The following is a 25411-nucleotide window of genomic DNA, read 5'->3' on the forward strand; positions in this document are numbered from 1 at the left end:
TTCATTCAATGTTTCTGTACAGTTTCCCTTTGTACATACCTATGCTGTGTTCTATATTTATGTATGTATCCTTTCTTGGTAATACTGTTAAGTATTTCACCTTTGCATAGTTTGCATTCCCTGTAGAAGTAATGGTCAACCTTTTAGAGACTGAGTAACAATCAAAACCGACTTATTTATCATAAACTACTTGACCATAACACAACAATTTAGGCAAATGTTTTTGTGTTCTGCCTCAGCTTTAAATTGTACACGCATCCTTAGGATACCAATATGTTGAGAGAAGGAGAGGAAATTCAGGTTACCATTGTAGCATCTCTCCAGGTTCCAGTACCTAGAATGAAGAATCATGAGGACCTGTCCACACCTCATCATTCCTCCTGTAGTCTCAGGCATTTGTCACTTTAAAATAGCACAGTCTATGTGCCCAACGAGTGCCATAGCACCCGTGCCATAGGTTCACCGTGCCTTTATAGTATCCTTAAATTGGGCCAGATTTCTAATATGAATTGGACCAATAAATACATAAGCACAAATTAAAGTTTTAAACTCTATTGAATTGTGAAATTCATGATTTATTACTGATATGTGGCAGTTTTAGGTGTAAAATGCTAGTCTAAACTATATGTGCAAAAGGAGTATAGCATTAACTGTCCTATTTCTGACTTTCATATGTAAATTTTATAAAGATTTAGTAAATAAGACAAGAAGTTCAGTCTTCTCTTCTCTTTTAATTTCATCATAGAAATTCATGGGAGAGACTATTAAAAACCAGACGCATTGCTGTGTATGCTGTGAACCTAATTTATCATGAGACATTAGATTGGTGATGCTTCCCACCAAATGGATCACAAATAAAATGTTACCAAGTAACTAATATTTATTTTAAAAAATACACTATATTGGTCTTCTGCATATAGATGTTGCACCTGTTAACATGACTTATGGTACAGATATGAATGAAACATTTCCCAACATGTAGCCAATTCGTGCAGCTGTCCATGACTTGGACGACTCCATGAAGCGCCCTCTTGACTCGGCTGCATCTTTGGCAATGAACCAGTGTCACAGATCGAGGGCACACCCGTACCCTTCTCCGTGGTGCACCTGCCCCCAGCCCACATTCACTTTCCATTTTGTAAGAAGAGAAAGCTCCCTGTGAATCCCTGTGTTCCTGTATTCCTGCGTCCCTGCATCCCTGTGTTCCCGTGCCTGTTCCTGTTCCAGCGTGATTTCCCGTTGCTGACCAGATTTGGACTTTGACCTTGCATCTCTGCTGCCTGCCCCAACTGCCCGCTTGAGCCTGACTACAAGACTGTCTCCTGAATAGGTACCTTGACCTTGGCTGCCACCGTGGGCTAGTCGCACCTATGGAACGACCTGGTAGCACCACGCCGCAGCAAGACCATCTGCTTTGTGGCAGGCTCTGGTGAAGACCATGTGCCACTTAGATTCCGGTCTCAGGTGGCGGCTAGTACCATCTATCGCGGTGGTCCAGAGGGTCCACTGACCCCGAACCTTGACAACCAGGTAGATTTTTAAACTTAATTTTCTTCTTGAGAGGTTTTTAGGGAAGAAATGTTTGCTGTGTGCAGGTTATAAGCTACAGGTAGAATCTGATGACCGGTTCCTTTAAAGGAAACCTACCGTAAGGAATCTAGCATGAAAAGTAGATCTGATAGTAGATTTCACTTGCCCAGCTCTGCCCTAATCTTTCTTATCCTAATCCTAAACCCTAACTTAATGGTTTAAAAATTTTAATAAAGTAATATGGAAATTACCTGTAGAGGAGTAGCCTGGCTGGTAAAGGCTACTCCACGCCCCATTCGCCTTTGCAGTCCCACCTCCTAGTGTGTCTTCATACTATGACTGTACACAAGCACCGCCAGCTATCTATGGCGCTAAAGCGCATGCTCCAGTACCGGGTTGAACAAAGAGGCACGCGTATGCTCTGCACTAGACACTATTCACACTGAACTAATTGAATGCCATAGTCTCTAACATGTTGCTTTTCAGGCCTAAAGAGCAGTAAAACTGATAAAACGTGTGTATATATTGCTGGGACTTGATAACGTCTTTGCGAATTTAAACATCTGCTTCAGTTGCGGGTAATCCTGCTTTGCCCGTGCCATTATGTCATAATCTGAAATCAAAAGTTCATTCATTCAATTCAGTACATTCATTTTATAGCAAATGTCATCCAGTGTTATGCAGTAAATATGAAATTTGGGTCCTGGCTACTCATTAACACCATGATAAATGTGCAGAACAATGATTTCCCCTAAGTAACATTTGCTTAGCATTTTATTTTTAAGTACAAAAGTTATTTATGTGCTATACCTTTGTCTTAATTTTAATCATTAAAAACACCTACTCAACACACAAAACAACAGATGGCAGACTTTACTTTTTTATTGATAAATAACCAGAAAGGTCAGAGTGGAGATAAAGACTTGTTTTTAAGCTCATGTACCAGGGCAATAAAAAACTGAGACCCGTCTTTCTTATGATTTCAATCTTAGAACAATGATGGATTTTTGTTTTTGCTTAAACCGTACAATTGTTATGTAGGTTGTTTTTTTTTTAGTTTTATATTTAATAGAATTGTACAATCTGTAGTAACTGAAATGTAACTGTGAATCTGCAGATTTTATAATATGACCATTTTAATTCAGGTCCAGATTTCAGTTGATGCTCGTTTACAAATCTAAGATTATTGACTATAGGGATGTAGGCGTTGCTTCTGGTAGCTGGTAAGAGGTCTTAATGACAAGGCCTGAAAAGATTTTAATAACCGGACAATTTTGGCAAATTTTTGAATGTAGTGATATGAGAGCCATAAATTCAGTTTTTGTATGCTACCTTAAAAAAATCTTACCCTTTTTTTTAACCTGTTGGTCAGAGGTTCAGTTAGAAAAGACTTAGCTTTTTTAACCTCATCATACATTTTCACGTGGTAACTGCAACTCTGTTATCTCTCAAGAAAATGAAAATAATGATGTATTCTGTGAATATCATTTCTCCTGACTGGCGTCATGAGACACTAGTGCTACTTCAGCACTATGTAGTGAGGAAAGGAGAGAGTAGAAGTGGTACTAAAACACTTTTATGAGTCTCAGGTTGTCTATGACATCTGTAGACCTTCACCTTCTCCTGCAATCTGTGCAGGAGCAGGAGAAACTGCAATGATGCTGAAAGACATTACATCAGACAAGGGACCATGACCATGACCATGAAATGAGTTTTGACCTAACCTTTCAACAAAATTTTCATAAATTAGTAGTCCATAATGAATAACTCTCCTGGCTATTCTTTATCTCATGATTTTCTAGCTGTTCGTACCTCTGCAGGTTCTGTGAGTGATTTCAAGCTGAACTGCGGGTTAGAGGCCTAGCTGCCGTGTCTCAGCTTCTTCTTACTCCTTCCCTCTTCTTTCTTCTTAGAAAATTCTATGTAAATTGATGCCTATAATAGGACTTTAAGTTAAGAAATTCTGGAACGAAAATAGTCTCTTCAATAACTGTTGAACCTGCCTTTACTGGGCACATAAGGAAAATGAACTCTTTATAATCACTAGTGCTTGCATCTAAGGATCCTTTGGTTTTCTCCATCCTCCTTCACAAGAAGGGATTGGGTTTAGCAGATTGGACAGAAAAACTAGAGAAAATGAGTTATCGGACAGGCTTGGTAACAGTCCTTCTAAGTGCTGCAGATGCACAGACTTTTACAATGAGAAGAACATGTCTCCCCCCCCCACCACCACCACCCCCTTGCTCTCTCCCTCCTCCCTCTTGATGTGTAGTCTATCAGGAGCAGCAGGAACTGCTTGAGGAGGGGAGACCTGCTCTGCGCAATGTAAAAGCCTATAATGTTACAGCACTGAAAGGCTCTGGAAACACCCACCAGAGCCTTTCAGGCACATTGGCATAATTATGAAAGTTGATATTAGAATTCCCAATGCCTATGATTAAAGTGCCCCTGGTTTATCATGCTTGATTTTGATGGTAGATTTTCTCTAATGAACGGTGAATCTATCATTTTAGTTTTTCATTGACACATTCTAAGAGTTATAACTTTTTAAAATTGATTTTTATCAAAACAACTGTAAAATTATTTTTTCTGGAAAAGTTATATTTTTCAATAGCTTCATTTCACAGTATCTTTAATATCTAAATTTCCGAAATTTTTGAGGGCAGTAGAAAAAAATATCCTGGTCTGAGATTACTTGTAAATTTTTAATAGACACGGGTGTTCCTAAAGCCCCAAAACAGAGTAAACTTTGTTTGTTATAGATATCATATATTTGCTTTTCGGGATTGTAGCAGGGTTTAACAATTTCAGGTTACAAAAGCATAGGTATTGAATGAACAGAAAGTTTAAATTTTTAACCACTTGTAATAGCTGAGAAGTAAATTTAATGTTATGTACATGTTCTGTAAGATGAATGTAGTCAAAGTTTGAAAGTTTTTTACATTTAGTGATAGGTTAAACAATTCAAAGTTTCACCCAAGAGCATACTCAAGTGCAATGTGCCACAAAAAAAGTGCAAAGACCCATTAAAAACACAGAAATTAAATTGTAAAAGTTTTTATCAATATGGTGAATCCTATTTACATATTTTATACGTTAAAAAAAAACTTTATGCAAGATGTATTTGGTTTGTTTTCAGATGGATCCTGGGAGCTGTTCCGAAAACACAGATGAAACCAAATTTTCTGGTGATGTCTCAATGCCGAGTCCTAAATCCAAATTTCATTCAAGAGACATGAAGAAGGAATTGATTACGTATGTAAATTCTGTTCAATTTCCAGATTTATTATTTTCATCTTCTATTGCTGAACTCTCATTCTAAGGTTTTGTATATACAAAAGAACTAAACATAACTTGCAAAATGGATGTTGGATGTTTTTGTAAGTTTCAACATTCACTGTACAGGAAATTTATTTATATATTTTAATAGATTGGTACTTGGGGACATGAGGATAAGTATAACTACCATTACATTAACTTCCCCATAAAGTACAGCAGAGAACAAAACAGGGCATTGTAAGGCTCAGTTCACACATGGGATCTCTATTGTCTACATATAGAAGTTGATTCGATGATAGATTCCTCCAGGCAGCCTCATCCCTAAACGGTATTTGTCTAGCCCATGTCACTGGCTGATTTTATTTAAAAGTCTATCTTTGTGGTATGCAAGTTAAATTGAGACGGAGGCGTGTACTAGCTTCTCTGAACACTCAGAACTAAGGCTTTTCCACACGCCAGTAGCCTCTACATTGCTGCCTCCTTGAGCGCACTGGCTCGCACATGCGGACAAGCTGCAGTTGCACCGCCGGCTTCTTTGGAGTAGCTCTTGTTTCAGTTACAAAATAGCCAGTGGTAAACTTCCCTTAATGGCTTCTGTTAGTCCCCTTTTGCACCACTTTAATTCATGCTTCCATTCTTTGAGATGGAAAAAATTGAACTACTACAGAAATGGTGCATATGGACACTAACTAAAGCCATTAAAAGTCTATTGAACATCTCTGTGCCATTTTGGCTACTTCTTTCTCCTGCAGCGAGCAGTATGTCCACCCATTTCAGACAGATAAGCAAGCTAATCATTAACTCTTTACAACATTATAAAGTTTCTTCATCTCTCTGTCAGTAGAGAACAAGACAGAAAGCTAATTTATACCAATGAAAGAAAAATAGCTGAGAAAAAGAAGGCACATAAACAGTAACATATTCCTTTCATAAATTATATCACAAAATTTATTATCATTTGCATTATTCTTTTACTAAAATCTAGTTCCCTGTATACTTTTACAAGTGAAACCCAGAACTGAACCCATATTTTAGAGCTTACAACTGATTTATATGGGATGCTGGTTACACCTGACCCAAGATCTTTCACACTTGCTCCTTCCTCACCTTTCCTTGTGGCTGGACAATATATCACTATGCTGTTTTGTGCTTGTATTATAGCTACAATATAATGAATAAGAAAGATTAAAAATAAGTGGGCCCAATACACATCTTTGTGGTGCACTCTTGGAGTATCATGTGACTTCCCAGATGAGTTTTTGCTGCTTGCTTGGAATAATTATTAATGATTGGCCACTAAAGAGAAGAACCATTACTGTTTATATCCACATCTCCCTATGGAAAAACTATTGTTTCCTCCTTTTAACTGTTTTAAGACTTGTCTTTTTTGTGCATTTTCCTTTCCCAGGTTCCATTTACACATTTTGTAAATGTTGATGCAGTAAAATATTACAATAAAATATGCTGCTCTCGTTTTTCCTAAATAAATGTATAAAAATTGTCAAGTAACCTAGGGCAAAGCCATGAAAAAACGAAACGATACAATCTTGAGTAGTGTAATGGAAATCTTCAACATTTACTTAGAAATGGTTTAATCTGTGTCATATATACATTGTTATTACAGAAAGAAAAATAATTATCTTTTAAAGACAGAAGAATTTAGGAGCCAAATTTTCTCCAGCGCTAGGCAGGCAATGCTCATTTATGCTTAATGTGTACTGCCCTCTTGTGGACATAAGTCAGCGCTGCATCCTGTAGTTGTAAACTTACATTTTGCAGCTTATTGTGTGGAAGAAAGGTGAAATATGTAATAAAACATACACATGATTAAAACATTTTATTGGACCAGTTCAACTCTTCACCAATGTAACACTGCATTCAATATTAACACAACCAATGCAAAGTACTGAAGTGCTGTGTTATACCTCAATATCACAGCCACTGATTGATACAGATATAATGTAAATATAAATAAATCTTTATTTATATAGCGCACACAGATTACACAGCGCTGCATAGTATACTCATAGTCTTGGCTTTTCCTCTTACAACTTTTCTTCTATATTTTCCTAGGATAGGGGATAATTCCCTGATCAATGAGGTCCAACCTCTGGAACCAGTGGAATGTGGGTGTGAAAATAACTTGTGTTCATTCATTTCGACAGTCCAGATGTAGACAATAGGGTCCTAATGCTTTGAATCTCAGGGTTCAGACACTAATCCCCTATCCTATTGCTAGGTTATACATTTGCAGAAATCAGTTGAGCTACCAATTAATGTATTCACTCACAATTCTGTATACTAATTTTACTTCTTATATTTTGTTTTGAAGTTGTCCAACCCCAGGGTGTGATGGTAGTGGTCATGTAACTGGAAACTACGCTTCACATCGCAGGTTTGTATTTGAATTTATATAGAGAAAATAAGAGAAAAAAAGTTAATGACCCACATTTGTTAAAGCGTCTCCACCAGTTTTCTGTCTGACTTTGCACTAGAAAGAGCGTGTAAACTTCTCGTACATGTATTTATAAAGTGTCTGCACCAGTTTTGTTTAGAGGCTGTTCTGTGTCTGACAAAACAGAAAAAATGTGCACCTAAGGGGCTTGTTACTGCTTAGTCGGGCCGTGCCCCCCAATTGTGACTGCGCCACTATTCTGCGTCATGAACAAAGTGCACCAAAAATAATGGCGCCCACTTCCCGAGCAGTGCAGGGGGTGCCGGATTAATGAAGACTGGGAGCCACAATTCATGAATCAGGCGCACCATGCACAATTCATAAGCACTTTTTGATAAATGTGGGCCAATGATTTCTGCTTAAACTGTCTTTTAATCTCAAATTCTGTAGAACTTTCCCTGTCTCTCTCTGCACCTTAATTTTTGTCATAGGCTCCTTTGCTGCTCCCTTCCACCAGCTCATGCTCTCTGGACACATTCTTAAGAGTAGGGATTCTGATAACACTTAGTGCTCACAAATTACAGTAACAACAGTATTTCTCTCATGATTTCTACTATTTAGTCCATGTTCCTACATGTGATGAAAGCTGCCAGGCTAGTCCCTATATAGATCCAGTATGTACACTTTATGGTGAGCTTAGGGGATTTATTTGTTGTATTCCTAATGGATTTGCTGCTATGTTGTTTCATTATAAATCATAATGAGAACTATGGGCAGATTATAATTGACTCAGGTTTAGGGCAAGGAATGGAAGATGTTAGTCTCCACGCACTTCACTACAGATGAGGTGAGCACCACGATATGGGCTTCAATCTGTTTAATTCACACAAACTGCTGAAATAAGGAAGAAGGGCAGAAGGTAAATAAGGATGCAGAAACAAAGTTTTCCTTAACAACGTATATTACAAAGTTTACTGCTGTTCAATCATCATAACTCACACACTCAGTTACATTCACTCACATTTTGTTGCTCACTCTCTCTAATGTACTGACTCCCCACTTTATTTTTGCTCTTTCCCCAAAAAACACTAAAGTGCAGTGGTCTGAGTTCATCTCCTTTGTTGAGCTCTTCCTGCAGACAGCGACATTAATACAATAAGAGTGTTCAATTCATTCTCTTAAAGGGATCTGCATGTCTCTGCAGCTGGGAGCATCACATTCTCTTTGTAGATATGACTAATTATGATAATGATTATTATTATGGTCATATAATTATAGTTTTGCAGAAAATCTGTCATCTCTCCTGATTTGTCTGTTTTAGTAAATACTTGCATCCTCCATCGTATAACTTCTCTGGAGAATCTTTACTTTGCAATCCACACTGGGTGTTACTATTCTGCATCTGAAAGGGGTGTCCCTACATGGTCTTGGATTCTATGACTACATACACATGTCTGTGTTTAATAAAGGATGCAACTTGGCAGCAAAAATGTGTAATTTTTCTATGGACCAGTTGCTTCCATGTGACTTTTTTTTCAGTCATCTGTGAAAATCAGCCTCAAATTTTTTAAGGGATAGATCACAAAGAAGTCTATAAAAAACAAAATTATGCAAACTGAAAAAGTATTGCTTGGAATGTAGCCCTGATCTATTCATTAAAATCCATTATGATAAAGGGAATAAGTCCTAAGCACTAATTAGACAGTGGCAAAAAATGAAAAATATCGAATCTAGATCATAGCAAGAAAAAATCACAACAACTATTTAATGGCAAAATACGCATCCATTCATTTGTGTGGGTCAAGGGAATTTACACACCAATCCCAAGTACTGTGACAATGGTATTTTTTTTATATTTGTTATTCATGGCCTCCTTCCTTCTAAAATCATCTTTTGAAATTATGCTAATGAGCTAGAAGGGCACTGGGGGTAATACTGGAGCCCTTTCCACCCTATAACTTCACAGGCTGTTACACTATGCACTAGAAGAGACAGGGCCCCTTAGCAGGCTACCCACCAAAAAATATACATAGTAGTATTCTCACACATGCGAGTTACAATCACATATAAATACACTCATATAGACACACATACAGTGCCATACGCAACATACTCACATACAGTGTATACACGTCACAGATACTGCATATATACATCACAGTATATGTTACATACATATTATGCTGGAGAATGTGCAGTACAATATGGATATAATGGTGCACATCCTCTATTCTTCATTGTGTCAGGTCGGAAAACGGGGCCCCCTGACACTGCGGGCTCCATAGCGGCTGCTATGGCTGCTACCGCTGTAGTTACGCCCCTGCTTTGTAGAATAACTACCCCCTGCTCATTCACAGTGTAACAGCATGTGCAGTTACAGTATGGAAGGGCTTCTGGCTCATTAGCATAATATTAAAAGTTTAATTTAGAAGAAAGGAGGCCATGGATAAAAATATAAGAAAATTACCACAGCCACAGTGCCTGAATCTATGAGTAAGTGTCTCCGGTTTATCATACTTGATTTTGATGATAGATTTCCTTTGATGTTGTAAGCTATAAATACAGAAAGTAATTATTTTATTTTCATGTACTGTTAGTTACAGTAGTCCATGAATTTTGGTGTAATGCATAGGATAGAATTATTCTTCATCTATGAGGACATGTTATAACTGGGATTGTCCACATAGATTTTTTGGCTTTAGCCTCTTGCCAGGAGCAAATATACGCTGTGGTAGCTTCTATATCTACCCAATTTTTAGCCAGATATTTTTCAATGTGATATGTCTCACGGTCTCTCCTCATGATATGTCATGATATGTGTCTTTGTAATTTATACATTTATATTTCTTGTTATTGTATCATTACTATGCTTTAATAAAATTTAGAAATTTTATATTTTTTTTGTGTTCTCGCCCTCTTATTGGTGTGTAGCGGTGGCTTTTTGAGCCGAGCGAGTGGGTGTATTTGGGTGATGACCCCTCCCCCCTTTTTGAGGTTCTTTTTTGGTTGGTTAATAGGATAGAAAAGTATCAGAAAGGTGTTTCTATTAGTGTCGAACTATATGTATGACAGATATTACAGTTACTGTATTCTTCTTTACTACAGTGTTTCTGGTTGTCCACTGGCTGACAAGACCCTGAAATCTCTTATGGCTGCAAATTCCCAAGAACTTAAGTAAGTGTTCTACATTATTAAGCCTTGTTTAGACACTTTACACACACTGCACAACTTTTTCTGAATCTCAGACTCAGTGCTTTCGAGAGACTGCTGTGCTCAGATAGATGCTAAAGTTTCTTCTCTTTCTAACAATCCACCTACCAGGCACAGTTACTTACTGGTATTAAAGTGCTGCCCTATTCACTTCAATGAGACTGCGTTGTACATAGGCAACTTGACAAATACACATGATGTGAAATGGAAGCAAACCACAATTAAACCCCATGACTGCCAACGTGTCACAAGGAAGGTCATTTATAGCTGGTGACAGGCTCCACTGGCCTATGCTATGCTGATTTTAAAAATGCCTTTGTCAGCATTCTTAACCATTTCCGTACTTTACCAATATAAACAGAATTCATAAAAAATAAATGCAGGATATAAAAAGAACCTATATACAGTTTTCCATAATTTCTCTACTTTATAAACCTTTATTTCACATTACCTGGCTCCCTACCAGCGGCGAGTCCCTGGGGGAAGGGGGCAGCTTCAACAGTCTCCACATGCATTCTTCCTCTCCTCCAAACCATGGAGGAGAGAAGACTGAGACACAGACACGCAGGCTGCAGCTTACCACACACTGCCAGCATGGAGCCAGGTAATGTGAAATAAAGTTTTATAAAGTACTGAAATAATCCAAATTGTCAATAAAAGCATTTTTTAAATCAGCATAGAACAGGCTATTGGAACTTGTCACCAGCTAGAAATGACATTCCTGGTGACAGGTTTGCTTTAGAGCAGTTTAGCAAAGTGTCAATTGCCAGACTGCTATTCCTAAGTATTTAATTTTTTTATACCCAGAATACCCCTTTAAGGAAGCTGTGTAAAAGAAAATGACTGCAATAAGTGTTATAAAAAGAGCAAAATAATACAATATAAATATTATTTTACATTCATTGACAACAAAATGCACCCATAAAAGGAAAGTAGATTGCTGCAAAAAGTTTTGCCCAGTAGGAAAATCATTAGAGTTGTAAAACTGTATAGAGGGAGTGCTTCCTCTACGGCCCAACTAAAAGCAGCATACTTTTGAGCAGTTTATCTCTTGGTAATAGTGTTGGTTGCCATATATATGACACATTTATAGAAACAGTTGCCTTCATTTACAGTGGGGTCATGAAACAAAAAACCTGAACTGGAACTGTAAAGACATAAGTGACAGATCCAGGTCTTGTTTTCAAACTAATGATCGTTGAATCCAAGTGTGGAGGCTTGTGGTGAGCGCCTCCTGCCTGCATTATTCTGCCTCAATTGCAGGTGTGATGATCTGGCCCATTGAATAGGAAAGTCAATCACTATTAACACTATTGATATGAGACACACAACCATACGTACAATACTGTCCAGGCTGGAGGAGGACCAACAGAATACAAGAGCCGCCATACAATTCTACAATTTTCCCCAATGATATTTTTGGAATTTTTAATATAATATGGCAAATGACATAAGGATGGTGCAGAAGATTAAACTAAAAGCAGCAGATGTTATACAGTAACTAAAACAAGAAAACAATCATTACTAGTGTGTTACCTTCACAATCTTTTAACACTGACACCTCTTTGCTCTGAAGCATTCTTTATTTACTGTACTAACACCAGTCAAAAAAAAAGATCCACCAATGTGATGCACCCTTATCCTTGTTTTAAAGAGTAACCCTCATTTCAGATGATTTTTGAGAGGGGGGCAGTTGTGAACATTTTTCTTATATACTCCTATAAATTGTGGATCTTCTCCTTAGATTGTAAATTAAGAGGCTGTAAAGTTCCCCCTAGTAACAATGTTACTTCTATGTTGCCAGGGAAAATCTGTCTACAGGATTGAAGAAAGATCTCTCTCTTCTCTCCTGTTTTCTACACAGCGGTGAATGTTAACCCTTTCTGCTCTCTCCCTGCCTGCAATATGCTTTGAGCATAATTTTCAATCATCAAGCTGAAACTGAAAGGGTTAGTCCTCACTGCCAGAGCTGTTTAACCAAACACAGGGAGATTAGATGTGACCTCATGCAGCCTCCATAGACACACACTGTACAGGATGGAATATGCATCTCTATGGCAGGGAGTACCTTGTTTTTTTTTTTTTTTACAAACAAAGTAAAATTTGTTACTAAAGTACCGGTATATTAGAAAAATGTTCACTATATCCTCCCATACACAATCTAAAAATTATTTCAAATTACCGTTACACTTTAAATGCATTCACATGATTTGTCACAGGCTGCATGAAACTTCCGACTGCTGACTGTAACATAAAAAGTGCGGGAATTCTAGCAAAGGCAACAACGCATTTCCTCTTCCTATGTGCTAGCCTTCACCCTGTTTATTGAAAATCAATTAAAAATCCATAATGTAGGGGTACAATAAAGAATACATACATTTTTAAGGATGCTGGAATACCCTCATTTTTAATCTATACCAGCATCACATTGAGGCTGAGTAGAGGCTCCAGCTATCAAGTGAATGTACTGTATGATACATAGTGATATACAGGTATAATGGTAATCGGTGAATAATGATTTATTTTTTTTATTTCATAACATTTTGCTTCAGATTAATTTCTGAAATATTATTGGAAAAATCCTGTCAATGATGTATCCTATGTAGTTTGCAGTGCTAAAGACTACTGTGTACTGCTTCATTTCAATCTCATACAGTATATCTATGAGTGACAAATCATGAATTTAGATGTTAGAGGGCTAGGGCATTTTTAAACACATTGCAGAAAAGCATGTGTTTTACATTTTACCATGCGTTTGGCTGGTAAGAAAGCATTTTTTTCTTCATTGCTTGAAGTGTAAGCAGCTGTGAAAATGTTAACACAGGTGCTTACACTTCCAACAATGAAGAGGAATGCTTTTAAACCAACCAAATGCATGGTAACATATAAAACGCACGCGTTTGACCACAGCCTTATATGTCATAAACTCCCTGGGGTGTGCTTAGAGCGCTTAAAAATGCAGGCCATGGCCTCAAATCCACAATTTATAGTAGTGTCCACTTATGTACATTACCCCCCTACAATGGCTTGTGTCCATGTGGATTTGCACCTGCCAGGATAGGAAAAACTAAAAATGCATCACAAGAAAAAAAGACATGATCATACATAAGGTGTACAAAAACCTATCAAAAGTTTCAATTACACAACTAAGGAAAAAAACTAAGACACATGTCCCCCAATGAGTGATATCAATTGTGAGCAAATTAGTTTGTTTTTGTACATAACATCTTCAAGGTGCACAGTGATCAAAACCAGAGTTACTGACATCTATGGGGGTCTCATTGGTCAGACCTCTTGTTGATCAGGCAACTAACTAACATAAAATGTATATTTCATCAAACTGATATGAACGGTTGCAGGTGCCCAACCCCTGGCTGTGATGGATCTGGACATGTCACTGGAAATTATGCTTCTCACAGAAGGTAAACTAGCTTTTTGTCCTGGTTTTTTTTCTGTCACAAATACTAGTAGCCATCCTAATGATTTAATTCATGCCCACAGTCTGTCAGGCTGTCCTCGGGCCAGAAAAAGTGGTATAAAAGCATTCCCAAGTAAAGAAGACAAAGAGGACCCAGAACTTAAGTAAGTCTGATAGATCACTTGACCCATATTGAAATAAACCTTACAAAGAGTTCATTTTTGCATTCACACTGTGTAATATGTCACACAACAAAGTGACCCACATTTATCAAAACATGTGCAGTCTCTACTATGTGCAGTTACCTATGGAGTGTGCAGGGGGCGCCAGATTTATCAAAACTGGAGCCCGATCTTCATTAATCTGGCGCCCCCTGCACTGCTCTGTAAGTGTACACCATTTATTTTGGTGCACTTTGTTCATGCTGCAGAATTGTGGCGCATGTCAGTAATCAATGTGGCGCACGGTCTGACTAAGCACTAACATCCCTTTAGGGGCACATTTCTGTTTTGTTGGACAAAGTGCAGCCGCAACACAAAACTGATACTTCATAAATACATGTGCAAGCAGTTTGTATGTTCTGTTCTGTGCAAAGTAAGACAGAAAACTGGCACAAACACTTTAATAAATGTGGCCTAGTATGTATTGCTTCACATTATATTAAAGCACAGGTGTCAAACACAAGGCCCTTGTGTTATCTGGACCATCTCCCTACTTCTATACTGCGCTAGTTAAAAAAGCAGCTTAGGGCCTAGAGTACTCAGATACTTACTCTCAACACTTTTTTTCTACATCAAAACATACATCGACGCATACATTCGGGGAGTAGGGATTCTACACACAAGGGGGCAATATATGTGAGGGGACTAAAGAAAAAGGGCTGTTATAATGCCCTCTTTTCTGTAGCTGTGACTATTGGCTATTGTGGGGGCGCTGTGACTATTGGGGGCACTGACACAATTGACTAATGTTCAGCTTTGTGGTTGCTGTCAAATACCGGATTTGACAACCCGATATTAAAAAACACTTGTGCAGTCATTTACTTTTATAAATCAAGTGAAAAAAATTATGTACCTTTTGCAAATACTTTAGATAAAAAATACCAGACTATATTTGTTTACAGCTTCTATCTATACCTATGTCATGTGCTACTCTCTTCATTCTGAAAAGGGGGCATTAGAAGAGGTTAATGTTTACGTTTTCTGTGGAAAAGGAATACACAGGAAATGTTTAAAAATTTGTCATACTCATAGATGCATCATTATTGCTTTACCACTTCTTGCAGCTACATATTTCGAATATTTCATGTACTTAAAAAAAGAGCAAAGAAAAAACCTGCAGCATGCACTTGAATGAGATTTAGGCCTTACCAAGGCTTGTGACCAACGGACACGATCATACAGGCTTTGCAGTCTAATCAGATGGTTGCTGGGGGGTTTTGGGGTTCGGACCCTCAACAATCTAATACTGAAGACCTAACCGAAGGACAGTGCATTTATATTTTAATCTCTAAATACACCCAGTAACAAAAAATATAACAAGCAAGTTGCACACACCGAAGTAACGGGGCAAAATACCAAAATATAGTTAATAATTAAAAAAATGAAAACAAATAATATCCTCTGAATAGCCCTATTGTAAAAATAAATCCATGATTATATTTTGCACAGATGTCCTGTTGTCGGTTGCGATGGCCAAGGCCACATATCAGGAAAATACACATCTCATCGAAGTGCTTCTGGTTGTCCTTTAGCTGCTAAAAGGCAAAAGGAAAGTACAATAAATGGCTCCTCCTTGTCATGGAAGCAGAATAAGCAAGAGCTGCCGCACTGCCCACTCCCAGGATGCAATGGACTTGGCCATGTCAACAATGTTTTTGTCACACACAGAAGGTACTTTGCATACTTTCTCTTGTTTCTCTTTATTTCCTTTTACAAATCTGATACAGGCGGTCCCCTATTTAAGTACACCTGACTTATAGACGAGCCCTAGTTACAGATGCACCCCTCTGCCCACTGTGACCTCTGGGGAAGCTCTCTAGATGCTTTACTTTAGTCCCAGGCTGCAATAATCAGCTGTAAGGTGTCTGTAATGAAGCTTCATTGATAATCCTTGGTCCCATTACAGCAAAAAATTTTGAAACTCCGACGTTCACTGGGGCAAAAAAGAAATGTGTCTGTAGCTACAATTATAAAATATACAGTTTCGACTTACATACAAATTCAACTTAAGAACAAACCTATGGACCCTATCTTGTATGTAAACCGGGGACTGCCTGTATGTGTTTTACACATGATGAAATATTTGCCTTGTGGTACTATCATGTAGTGGCTTATATAATGAATTACTATTAGTGGTAAATAACATTGGTTGGCGTGGAAAGGTGAGTGATCAGGAATATTTTACATACCATAGATGTTTAATAAATACGTACACAGCCACTCCAGTTCTGCTTGCACCTCAATGTCTTTCTCACCTGTTTGAAACATCTTCAGCATAAACTGCTGTAGGTGCATGAGGAATAATAAAAATTCTTCTGGTCATGACAAGGTACTTGGGGTTTTAGAGAGAGACTGTCCAGGTACACAACATTTGTCTAATGGTACTGAAAACCCTTCTTACTTGCCTGCCCATTGTAGACATCTGTCCACCTTAAAGGGTTTGTCCACTTTCAGCAAATAATTGATATTGTTTGTGTACGGAAAATTTATACAATTTCCCAATATACTTCCTGTAAAAATTCCTCACAGTTTTCTAGATCCACTGGATAAAAATCTGTCCATAATCTGTGATGGACTCGCAAGTGCACAAGCTGTTGGTATCATACAGTTCTGATTACACTCTGTGGCAATAACGGGCCGTGCACTTGTATGACCATGGTCAGATTTGTATCCACTGGAAGTAAACATAGAAGCTTTCTATAGGACAGGAAGCAGAGATCTAGAAAACAGTGAGGAATTGATGCAGAAAGCATATTGGAAAATTGTATAATTTTCAGTGTTGGGTGTATGGAGCAGTGTAAGGTGCAATAATTTGCAGAACGTGATGACATTTCATTTTTAACATTTTGTGGGGTGTTCTGACATGTGAGACACTTTTTACGTAAATTTTTGGGGGTTGATTCAGCTATGTGGGCGCTATTTTCCGTCAAGGAATTCACCCCTTTTGTATTTTGATGGATCATTACTTTTGGGACACGCCGATACCTAACATGTTTATGATTTGTTTGTGTGTATTTATTTTTTTATCACTCCTACAGAGAAGATAAGTTAAATGTTTACGTTTATTTTTACAGTATTTGAAGACCACTTATTATACTTTAAGGCTAAATTCACACTGCCGTGAGCCCGCCGCGCCGTTGCACGGCGGCCACACGGCAGCGCGGGGAGAGGAGGAGGTGAGCGCAGCTCACCCCTGCCCCTCTCCATAGGAATTAATGGCGCACGGCGCCGTAATACGGGGAAAGATAGGACATGTCCTAAATTTCCCCGGGCTACGGAGCGGTACGGTGCCGCAAGTGTGCTGCACCGTACCGCTCCCGTACAGGGCTGTGAGCCCATAGAAGTGTATGGGGGACGTATGTCGGCCGTATATACGTCCCCCATACTGTAGTGTGAATGTAGCCTAACTCTGATTGTTCCTCCTCATTGTAACAGATCTTCAGAACTGACAAAGCATGGAGTCTCATATAGACTCCAGACTATCATGAAGGTGCTTCCTAATGACGTTACGGGGGAGAAAAGATCCTTCAAAGATGGAGGCACCCACATGCCGCCGGGGTTTGAAATACTTCTAGCTGCATTTAAGTAATTAGCACCAGTGATTGGTGGGTGTTTGAGCCCTCTTAAAACATCTACAACTAGTTGCTGACTAGTTGTCCAAACATCTGACTGGCTAGGACCTGCATCACCCACAGTTGAAACTGGCACTGAGTTCTGAAACGAAGCACCTACTTTTCCAGAGATTCTGAAGCCCGCAGCCAGAATCCATTGAGAGAGCAACAGTGCATGTCTTGCCATCTTCTGATATCGCTTTAATGACATATCAGAAGTCAAATAAAAGTAGAGATGAACTTGAAAAGCCTTAAATACATAATATTTTTTTACAGAAAATAAAATAAAAATATAGAAACTTTACATCTTCTGACTTGTTTAAATCTTTAAGCAATTGCATCTAATATAGACATTAGTCATATATGAAATTAATTGAGAAAAGAGAGGAAAGGGTGCAATCATACATTACGGTCTATATAGTCATGTGAGCTGTAATGTTTTGATAACGTTGTAAAGTGTCTATTGTATATTTGCAGTTTATCTGGATGCCCTTTAAACGCACAAGCCATAAAGAAAGGGAAAACATCAGAAGAACTAATGAGTGTAAAAATAAAGACAAGTGGAGGTAAGGACACAATGGCTGCTCATCATTACAAAGGCCATTTCATCCCATCTAAATTTTTCCCTTTGATTCATGTAAATGTTGCGCTGAGCAGAAACAAAAAAAGCTTTATAAATGAAGCCATGTCTTTTTCTTTTAACCCCTTAACGCTCTGCGCCGTAGCTCTACGGCGCAGAGGTATAAGGGTTGTATGAAGAGGGCTCACGGGCTGAGTCCTCTTCATACAAAGGTGGGGGTTTTTGCATAATGCATAAAACCCCCACCGCTAATAACCGTGGTCGGTGCTAGCACCGATCGCGGCTATTAACCCCCCCGTTGCCGCCAGCGGCATTTAAAAGACGGCGGTGCGCGGGCGCCGCCTTCTTTTTTTCGATCGCCACGCCCCCGAACGTCATCGGGGGGGCGGCGATCAGTTGCCATGGTAGTCTCGTGTCTTCTTTTGACACGAGGCTATCTGGCAGCTGCAGATTCGTTACAATGAGCCAGTGGCTCATTGTAATGAATGTGCTGCAAAAATGCCATATATTGCAATACAGAAGTATTGCAGTATATGGTAGCAGCGATCTGACCATCTAGGGTTAATGTACCCTAGATGGTCTAAAAGATAGTGAAAAAAAAAAAGAAAAAAAAAGTTTAAAAAATAAAAAAAATTAATAAAATATTAAAAATTCTAATCACCCCCCTTTCCCTAGAACTGATATAAAACATAATAAACAGTAAAAATCACAAACATATTAGGTATCGACGCGTCCCAAAATGCTCGATCTATCAAAATATAAAAACGGTTACGGCCGGCGGTGACCTCCGAGACGGGAAATGGCGCCCAAATGTCCGAAATGCGACTTTTACACCTTTTTACATAACATAAAAAAAGAAATAAAAAATGATCAAAATGTCGCACAGACCTCAAAATGGTAGCAATGAAAATGTCGCTTCATTTCGCAAAAAATGACCCCTCACACATTTCCGTGCGCCAAAGTATGAAAAAGTTATTAGCGTCAGAAGATGGCAAAAAAAAATTTTCTTTTTTGTACACATTCGTTTAATTTTTGAAAATGTATTAAAACACAATAAAACCTATATAAATTTGGTATCACCGCGATCGCACCAAACCAAAGAATAAAGTAGGCGTGTTATTTGGAGCGAAGAGTGAAAGTCGAAAAAACTGAGCCCACAAGAACGTGACGCACGTGCGTTTTTTTTTTCAATTTTTCCACATTTGGAATTTTTTTTCAGCTTCGCAGTACACGGCATGTTAAAATAAATAACATTACGGGAAAGTAAAATTTGTTACGCACAAAATAAGCCCTCACACAGGTCTGTACACGGAAAAATGAAAAAGTTATGGATTTTTGAAGTTGGAGAGCGAGAAATGAGCCGAAAAACCCTCCGTCCTTAAGGGGTTAATATACAGTAGTTCTGAATCTGGATTATATTTTTATAAAGATCTGCCTCTTAAGGCTCTACACTTAAAAGAAGAAACATGATTATAACTTGTAAATTAAGAGACAGAAATCTATACTTAATCTGGAGCATATCTCTTGATATTGAATCCAGAATGACTGTGCATTACATGGTGGGTTCATACCACTTATTAGAGCACAGGGATGAAATGGAACTCTTGGGAACCCCTTTTATGAGCCAGACCCATTCTGGCGGCTGTAGGTTGCCTGTAGTAATTTTGCATCTGATTTTTGTATTGCTTTCTATTGCAAACTACTGTATTTTATAGACTGTTCTATACAATCTAAAATCCAGCTTGCTTGTATACCAAAAGTGAAGTGAAGACAAGAAGGAAACCTACTTTTTAGTAATTGTCTAAGTTACATGTAGAACATTTCATGTACTTCCTCCACTATGAATGTACCTTCTGTCTCAGAGAAAACATGGCACGGTGTCCATAATGTGATCACTATGGGTAGTATTTGGGCTCATTTGCCCATGATGGTTACATAGAGACTGGCAATGTAGATTCTACATATTTGACACTAGTGGGAACCAAGTGTTCAGTTTCCTATCAGTGCTTATCACATAGTGTTCTTAAAATAAAGAACACTGTGTATGGAGATGCACAAAAACTACTGTTTGCATTTAGTAGTTTCATAAAGTCTGTCACTAATAAAGGCGTGTTGACAACTATAATTTTTTAAAATCTCTCTTGGATCGGCGACTCCCCTCCCCCCCTCCCGACGAAAGACGTCAACCGGTGTAGGTCCAGAGTCTGCAGCAACATCTTTTGGCATCGCTGCAATTTTTCTTGCTCCAAATTTTCTTGCCGCAATGCTGAAAGAACCAAAACCCAGTACAGATCAAACCCAGTCAATGGATCCTTTCCCTGTGTAACTGAGCACTTATAAAAAAAAAAAAAAACTGTAGAAATGTCTCCCAGGGGTATTTAAAAACCCCACAAAATATTAATAAATATTTAGAACCATACATTAATATTTCACAATACATTTTTTGATAAATCCTGTTATACTATAAAAAACATTGTTATATCATATGCCTCATACAAAATAGGAAATTTCTTCACAATTTTCATTTTGAGTTCATTTCAAAAGTTTTAAATATATATACTTTACATTACAAAAAATAACCCTTTTTAATTTCTTGTAATTGTAACCCTAAATAAAACTAAAAGTCCTTAAACCTTTGTTAAGTTTTAACTAACCCTATGCAGCATGAAGAAAATGTCACCAAAAAAAAAAACCTTATGGCTCTAAGCTGCTACATACGAAAAATTCTTTAAAAATACCTGAGACGTTAAAGCCTTTTTTTTTTAGCTCTAATCATTAAGGGGTTAATCCTCAACTCCACACAATTAATTGTAAAACTAAGGCAAGACTCCTCCAGCTCCCTGTTCTAATGGAAAACCCCCAGTTTCATCTGTTTCTGATCACATGAGCAAGAAGTGTGCCATAGGTGCCTGCTTCAATTGTGGCTGACCTGAAGGATGTTGCATTATATTGCAAAAATGACCATGGATCTATAATAAATGGTTTGTGTTATGGAGTATTGATGGGAAATTAAAGGGAACCTGTCACCAGGAATGTCATTTTTAGCTGGTAACAGGTTCCAATAGCCTCTGCTATGCTGATTTTAAAAAATGTCATTGTCAGCATTCTGAATCATTTCAGTAGTTAGAGTAGAATAGTTAGTTATCAGGGGAGGGGCAGCTGCAGCCTGTGCATGCCTGCATCTCAGTCTCCTCATGCATTACTCTTCTACTCCTCACCATGCCCCTGTTAGCTCAAAGCACATGACAGGAAGAGGGGAGATAGTGGCATAAGTGTGGAGGAGACTGACACAGCCTGCAGCTGCCCCTCCCCTCCCCAGGCAATCATCACATGCTGCAATCAGAGAGCCAGGTAATGTGAATTAAACTTATATAAAGTAATGATTCAGAATGCTGACAAAGGCATTTTTAAAATCAGCATAGGCTATTGTAACCTGTCAGCAGCTAAAAATTACATTCTTGGTGACAAGTTCCCTTTAAAGGACACCTGTCATCAGGTCTCTGTCACTAGTCCAGTCTCCACTAACTATTGGAGCAGCTCACAAGGATTTCATCCCAGCCTTTATCCAGTCAATTCATATATTAATCATTGTAAAATATTGTTGCTTTATTATGTAAATGAGGCTTGGCACATAGAGAGATAAAGTAATGTCACCCCTGTTATCCCTCACCTATCCTCCCCCTGCTCATGTCTGTGTGTAAAGTATAGTAAAGCATTGCTAGTGTCTGTGCTTTAGCTGCTGACATGCTCTGTCCTCCCACATTCATGTGTGAGGAACAGACATCAGCTACACAAGTACCTGACATGTTCTGCTATACACATGGCTGCATCCTGGAGCAGTTGTATCTCTCCTATACACACAGGCTGCCAGCACCAGGAGTGTCACATCATTATATAAGCTGTCAGTCAAGCACTGGGGGATGTGGCTGTACCTTCTACTCATGAATAAGCTTGACAGCTAAATATGATAATGATTCATTGGACATCTCTCATGTCATTTGCATACAGCTTTAGTACCCGATTGCTTAAGTTTACAGACATGTAGAAGGACAATGCAGGGAGAGGGGCAATACTTTTTCAGGGCAGTTTATGAAAATATATTTCGTTTTGGAGGTTTATTTGCATGACTGGTTCTCTTCAAGTCAATCGAGGATAAATCATTGCAGTTAGGTCAGTTTTCTGTCTTCATAATTGTTGCATCTGCTGATTTATGGCAAACTTTTTGCCAACTCACTCCACTTTTCACCCCAATCAACTTGCTCCAGATTTATCATGTGAATTTAGTTGCAGTAGACAGATTTATAAAGTTTAGGCGCAAATCTACTCCAATCCCCCAAGGCACAGGTAAAGTTAAGGAACTAGAGCTTTTTAAAAAATGCAGATCAAATAAAGACATTAAAAAAAAAATTTCCAAAATAAAACCACATTTACCAAGCTTTCTAAATTAAAAAATACAACAAAAGACACTCCAAAAATGTTAAATGTTTAATAATGGGGGAATTGATTTGGTGGTACCTAACCTGGATCTTGCATGCTACTGAAAAAATTAAAACATTTTCTGATTTGGTATTTTTCATGAGCAAGTTACCTAAAGGGATCATGTCATCAAGAAGCTCATTTGTACATGCTAACAGGTTCCAATAGCCTCTAGCACAGTGGTGGCGAACCTATGGCACGGTGCCAGAGGTGGCACTCGGAGCCCTTTCTGTGGGCACCCAGGCCACCCCAACACAGAGTTTGCCAGCTAGGACTCAAGGCTTTCTTTTGTGATCCAATACAGCCCAGGACGTGCCATGCTCAGAGCTATTTGGCTGCCAGGACTACAGGAGGAGGAGTGAGAAGGTGTGGATAGAGATGGATTGTCATTGGACCTCCTGGTCTGGTTCCTCTGATCCTTCCTCTTCAGGGGACCCTGGAGGGAAGCTACAATCCAAATTTCTCCATCTTTCGTATTGGTGTCCTCAGGACGCCAATACGATTGAAACGTGATACAGCAGGGATCAATAAGTTACTGCTTAAATTGTCATGTTGGCACTTTGCGACTTATAAGTTGGTTTTGGTTGTAGCTTGGGCACTCCAAAAGGTTTGCCATCACTGCTCTAGTATGTTGATTTAAAAAATGCCTGTGTCATTCATCTAAATAATTGCAGTGCTTTTTAATTGTTTCTTTAACATTACCAGACTCCCTGCCAGCAGCATGTGACAAGGCCCTGGGGTGGGGCAGTTCAAATAAGAATTGCTTGCACTGGGGAGCTGATAAAAGCAGGGAGGGGAGCAACGGAGGGAGGTAGGCAATGAGTGAAAAGGGGCGGAGGAGGCATTGAGTAGAAAAAGACTTGTGCCATTTGAACCGTCACCACCCTGGGCTCCCAACATATCTTGGGCAGGGAGCAAGGCAGTGTTAAAGAAACAATAAAAAATCAAAGGCACAACAAAGGCATTTTTAACCCCCTTAGCGACTGTGTGAGGTATTACTATGTCACGCATTGCCTGTGGGTGTTTGGAGAGGGCCCAAGGGCTGCATACTGCAGCAAACACCCACCGGTGACACCCACGATAGGTGCTAGCGGCAAAGCTGCTTGTGGCATTAAACAGCTGGCCGCACAAGAGCACCTGCCATGTTGGCTTAGATCGTCGCTTCCCATGACGTCATCAGGCACCAATCGTTTGCTATGACAGGCTGTCTTGTTTTAACACATTGGGGCACATTTACTTACCTGGTCCGTTCGCGATCCAGCGGCGCATTCTCTGCGCTGGATTCGGGTCCGGCCGGGATTCATCAATGCAGTTCCTCCGCCGTCCACCAGGTGGCGCTGCTGCGCTGAAGTCCGCTGGAATGCCTCGAAATACACCGGCCTACCCAGGATGAAGGTGAGTGAAATTTTCGCGACACAATTTTTTTTTTAAATGCGGCGGTTTTTCCGAATACGTCGGGTTTTCGTTCGGCCACGCCCCCCGATTTCCGTCGCGCGCATGCCGGCGCCGATGCGCCAAATTCCGATCGCGTGCGCCAAAAACCCGGGGCAATTCAGGTACAATCGGCGCAAAACGGAAATATTCGGGTAACACGTCGGGAAAACGCGAATCGGGCCCTTAGTAAATGACCCCCATTGATTACAACGTGCAATTTGCACATTGTAATTGATGATGTGGAAAATCCATATATACTTCCATACCATAGTATTCATAAAAATTCTAAATTACCCCCCTTTCCCTAGAACTGATAGAAATAAAAATGAAAAAAAAAACCAAAAACATGTTAGGTATTGCCGTGTCCCAAAATGCCCAATCTTTCAGACTATAATAACAGTTAATTCCGTCATTTAACCCCAGAATGGAAAATAGCGCCCAAAAATGCCACTTTTTTATAATTTTTCTAAATATAAAAAAGTCAATAAAAAGTGTTCAAAAGGCCATACAGTCCTCAAAATTGTAGCATTGAAAACGGCATCAAAAGTCACAAAAAATAACCCCACACAAAGCACTGAAGTATAAAAAAGTTATTAGCGCCAGAAGATGGCAAAATAAAGATTTAAGTTTTTTATGTACAGGAGGTTTTAATTTTTGTAATTGTATGAAAACATAAAACCTACATAAATTTGGTATCCACATAATTGTACCAACCCAAAGAATAAAAAAGATATGTCATTTGGGGCACACAGTGAAAGTCGTAAAATCCACACCCACAAGAGAATGGCGCAAATAAAAATTTTTCACCAATTTCACTGCATTTGGATTTTTCCCACTTCCCAGTACACGGCATGGAATATTACACCCTTAAGGACGCAGAGATTTCGCTCGTTTTTCATTCTCCACCTTCAAAAATCCATGGCTTTTTTCATTTTTCAGTGTACAGAGCTGTGTGAGGCTTATTTTCTGCATAGCAAATTTTACTTCTCAGTGACGTTGTTTATTATTCTATGCCGTGTACTGGGGTTCCAGAAATAAATTCCATATGCAGAGAAATTTGCCAAAAAAAAAACACTTTTTTGTGAGCTCAGGTGTTACGGCTTTCACAGTGCGCTCCAAATAAGGCTCGTTCCACACTTGTGAGTGTGATGCGATAAACTCGCATCACACTCGCAACGCAAGCTGCCGGGAACGCACGGCCCGAACGCTGCACCGTGGGAGTGAACTCAGCATGTCAGTTCAATCCCGCGGTGCAGC

General features: G+C 39.0%; 1 protein-coding gene across 9 annotated transcripts in view; it reads left to right on the forward strand.

Annotated features, from left to right (window-relative positions):
- ST18 (ST18 C2H2C-type zinc finger transcription factor) overlaps positions 1-25411 on the forward strand; it is a 166288-nt gene that overhangs the window by 125911 nt on the left and 14966 nt on the right. For 8 of the 9 annotated variants that reach the window (XR_011855708.1, XM_072151929.1, XM_072151931.1 and 5 more), the window contains 7 exons: positions 4670-4785; positions 7142-7204; positions 10310-10378; positions 13774-13836; positions 13916-13996; positions 15503-15724; positions 18142-18230. Coding sequence is in view for 8 of the 9 variants with exons in the window: in XM_072151929.1 (XP_072008030.1) it covers positions 4670-4785; positions 7142-7204; positions 10310-10378; positions 13774-13836; positions 13916-13996; positions 15503-15724; positions 18142-18230 (703 nt within the window). In the remaining variant the exon portion in view is untranslated. The remainder of the gene's footprint in view (positions 1-4669; positions 4786-7141; positions 7205-10309; positions 10379-13773; positions 13837-13915; positions 13997-15502; positions 15725-18141; positions 18231-25411) is intronic. The other variant, XM_072151930.1, reaches the window with a different exon arrangement.

The sequence above is a fragment of the Engystomops pustulosus genome, chromosome 5 (assembly GCF_040894005.1).
Source record: "Engystomops pustulosus chromosome 5, aEngPut4.maternal, whole genome shotgun sequence".
NCBI lineage: Eukaryota > Metazoa > Chordata > Amphibia > Anura > Leptodactylidae > Engystomops > Engystomops pustulosus.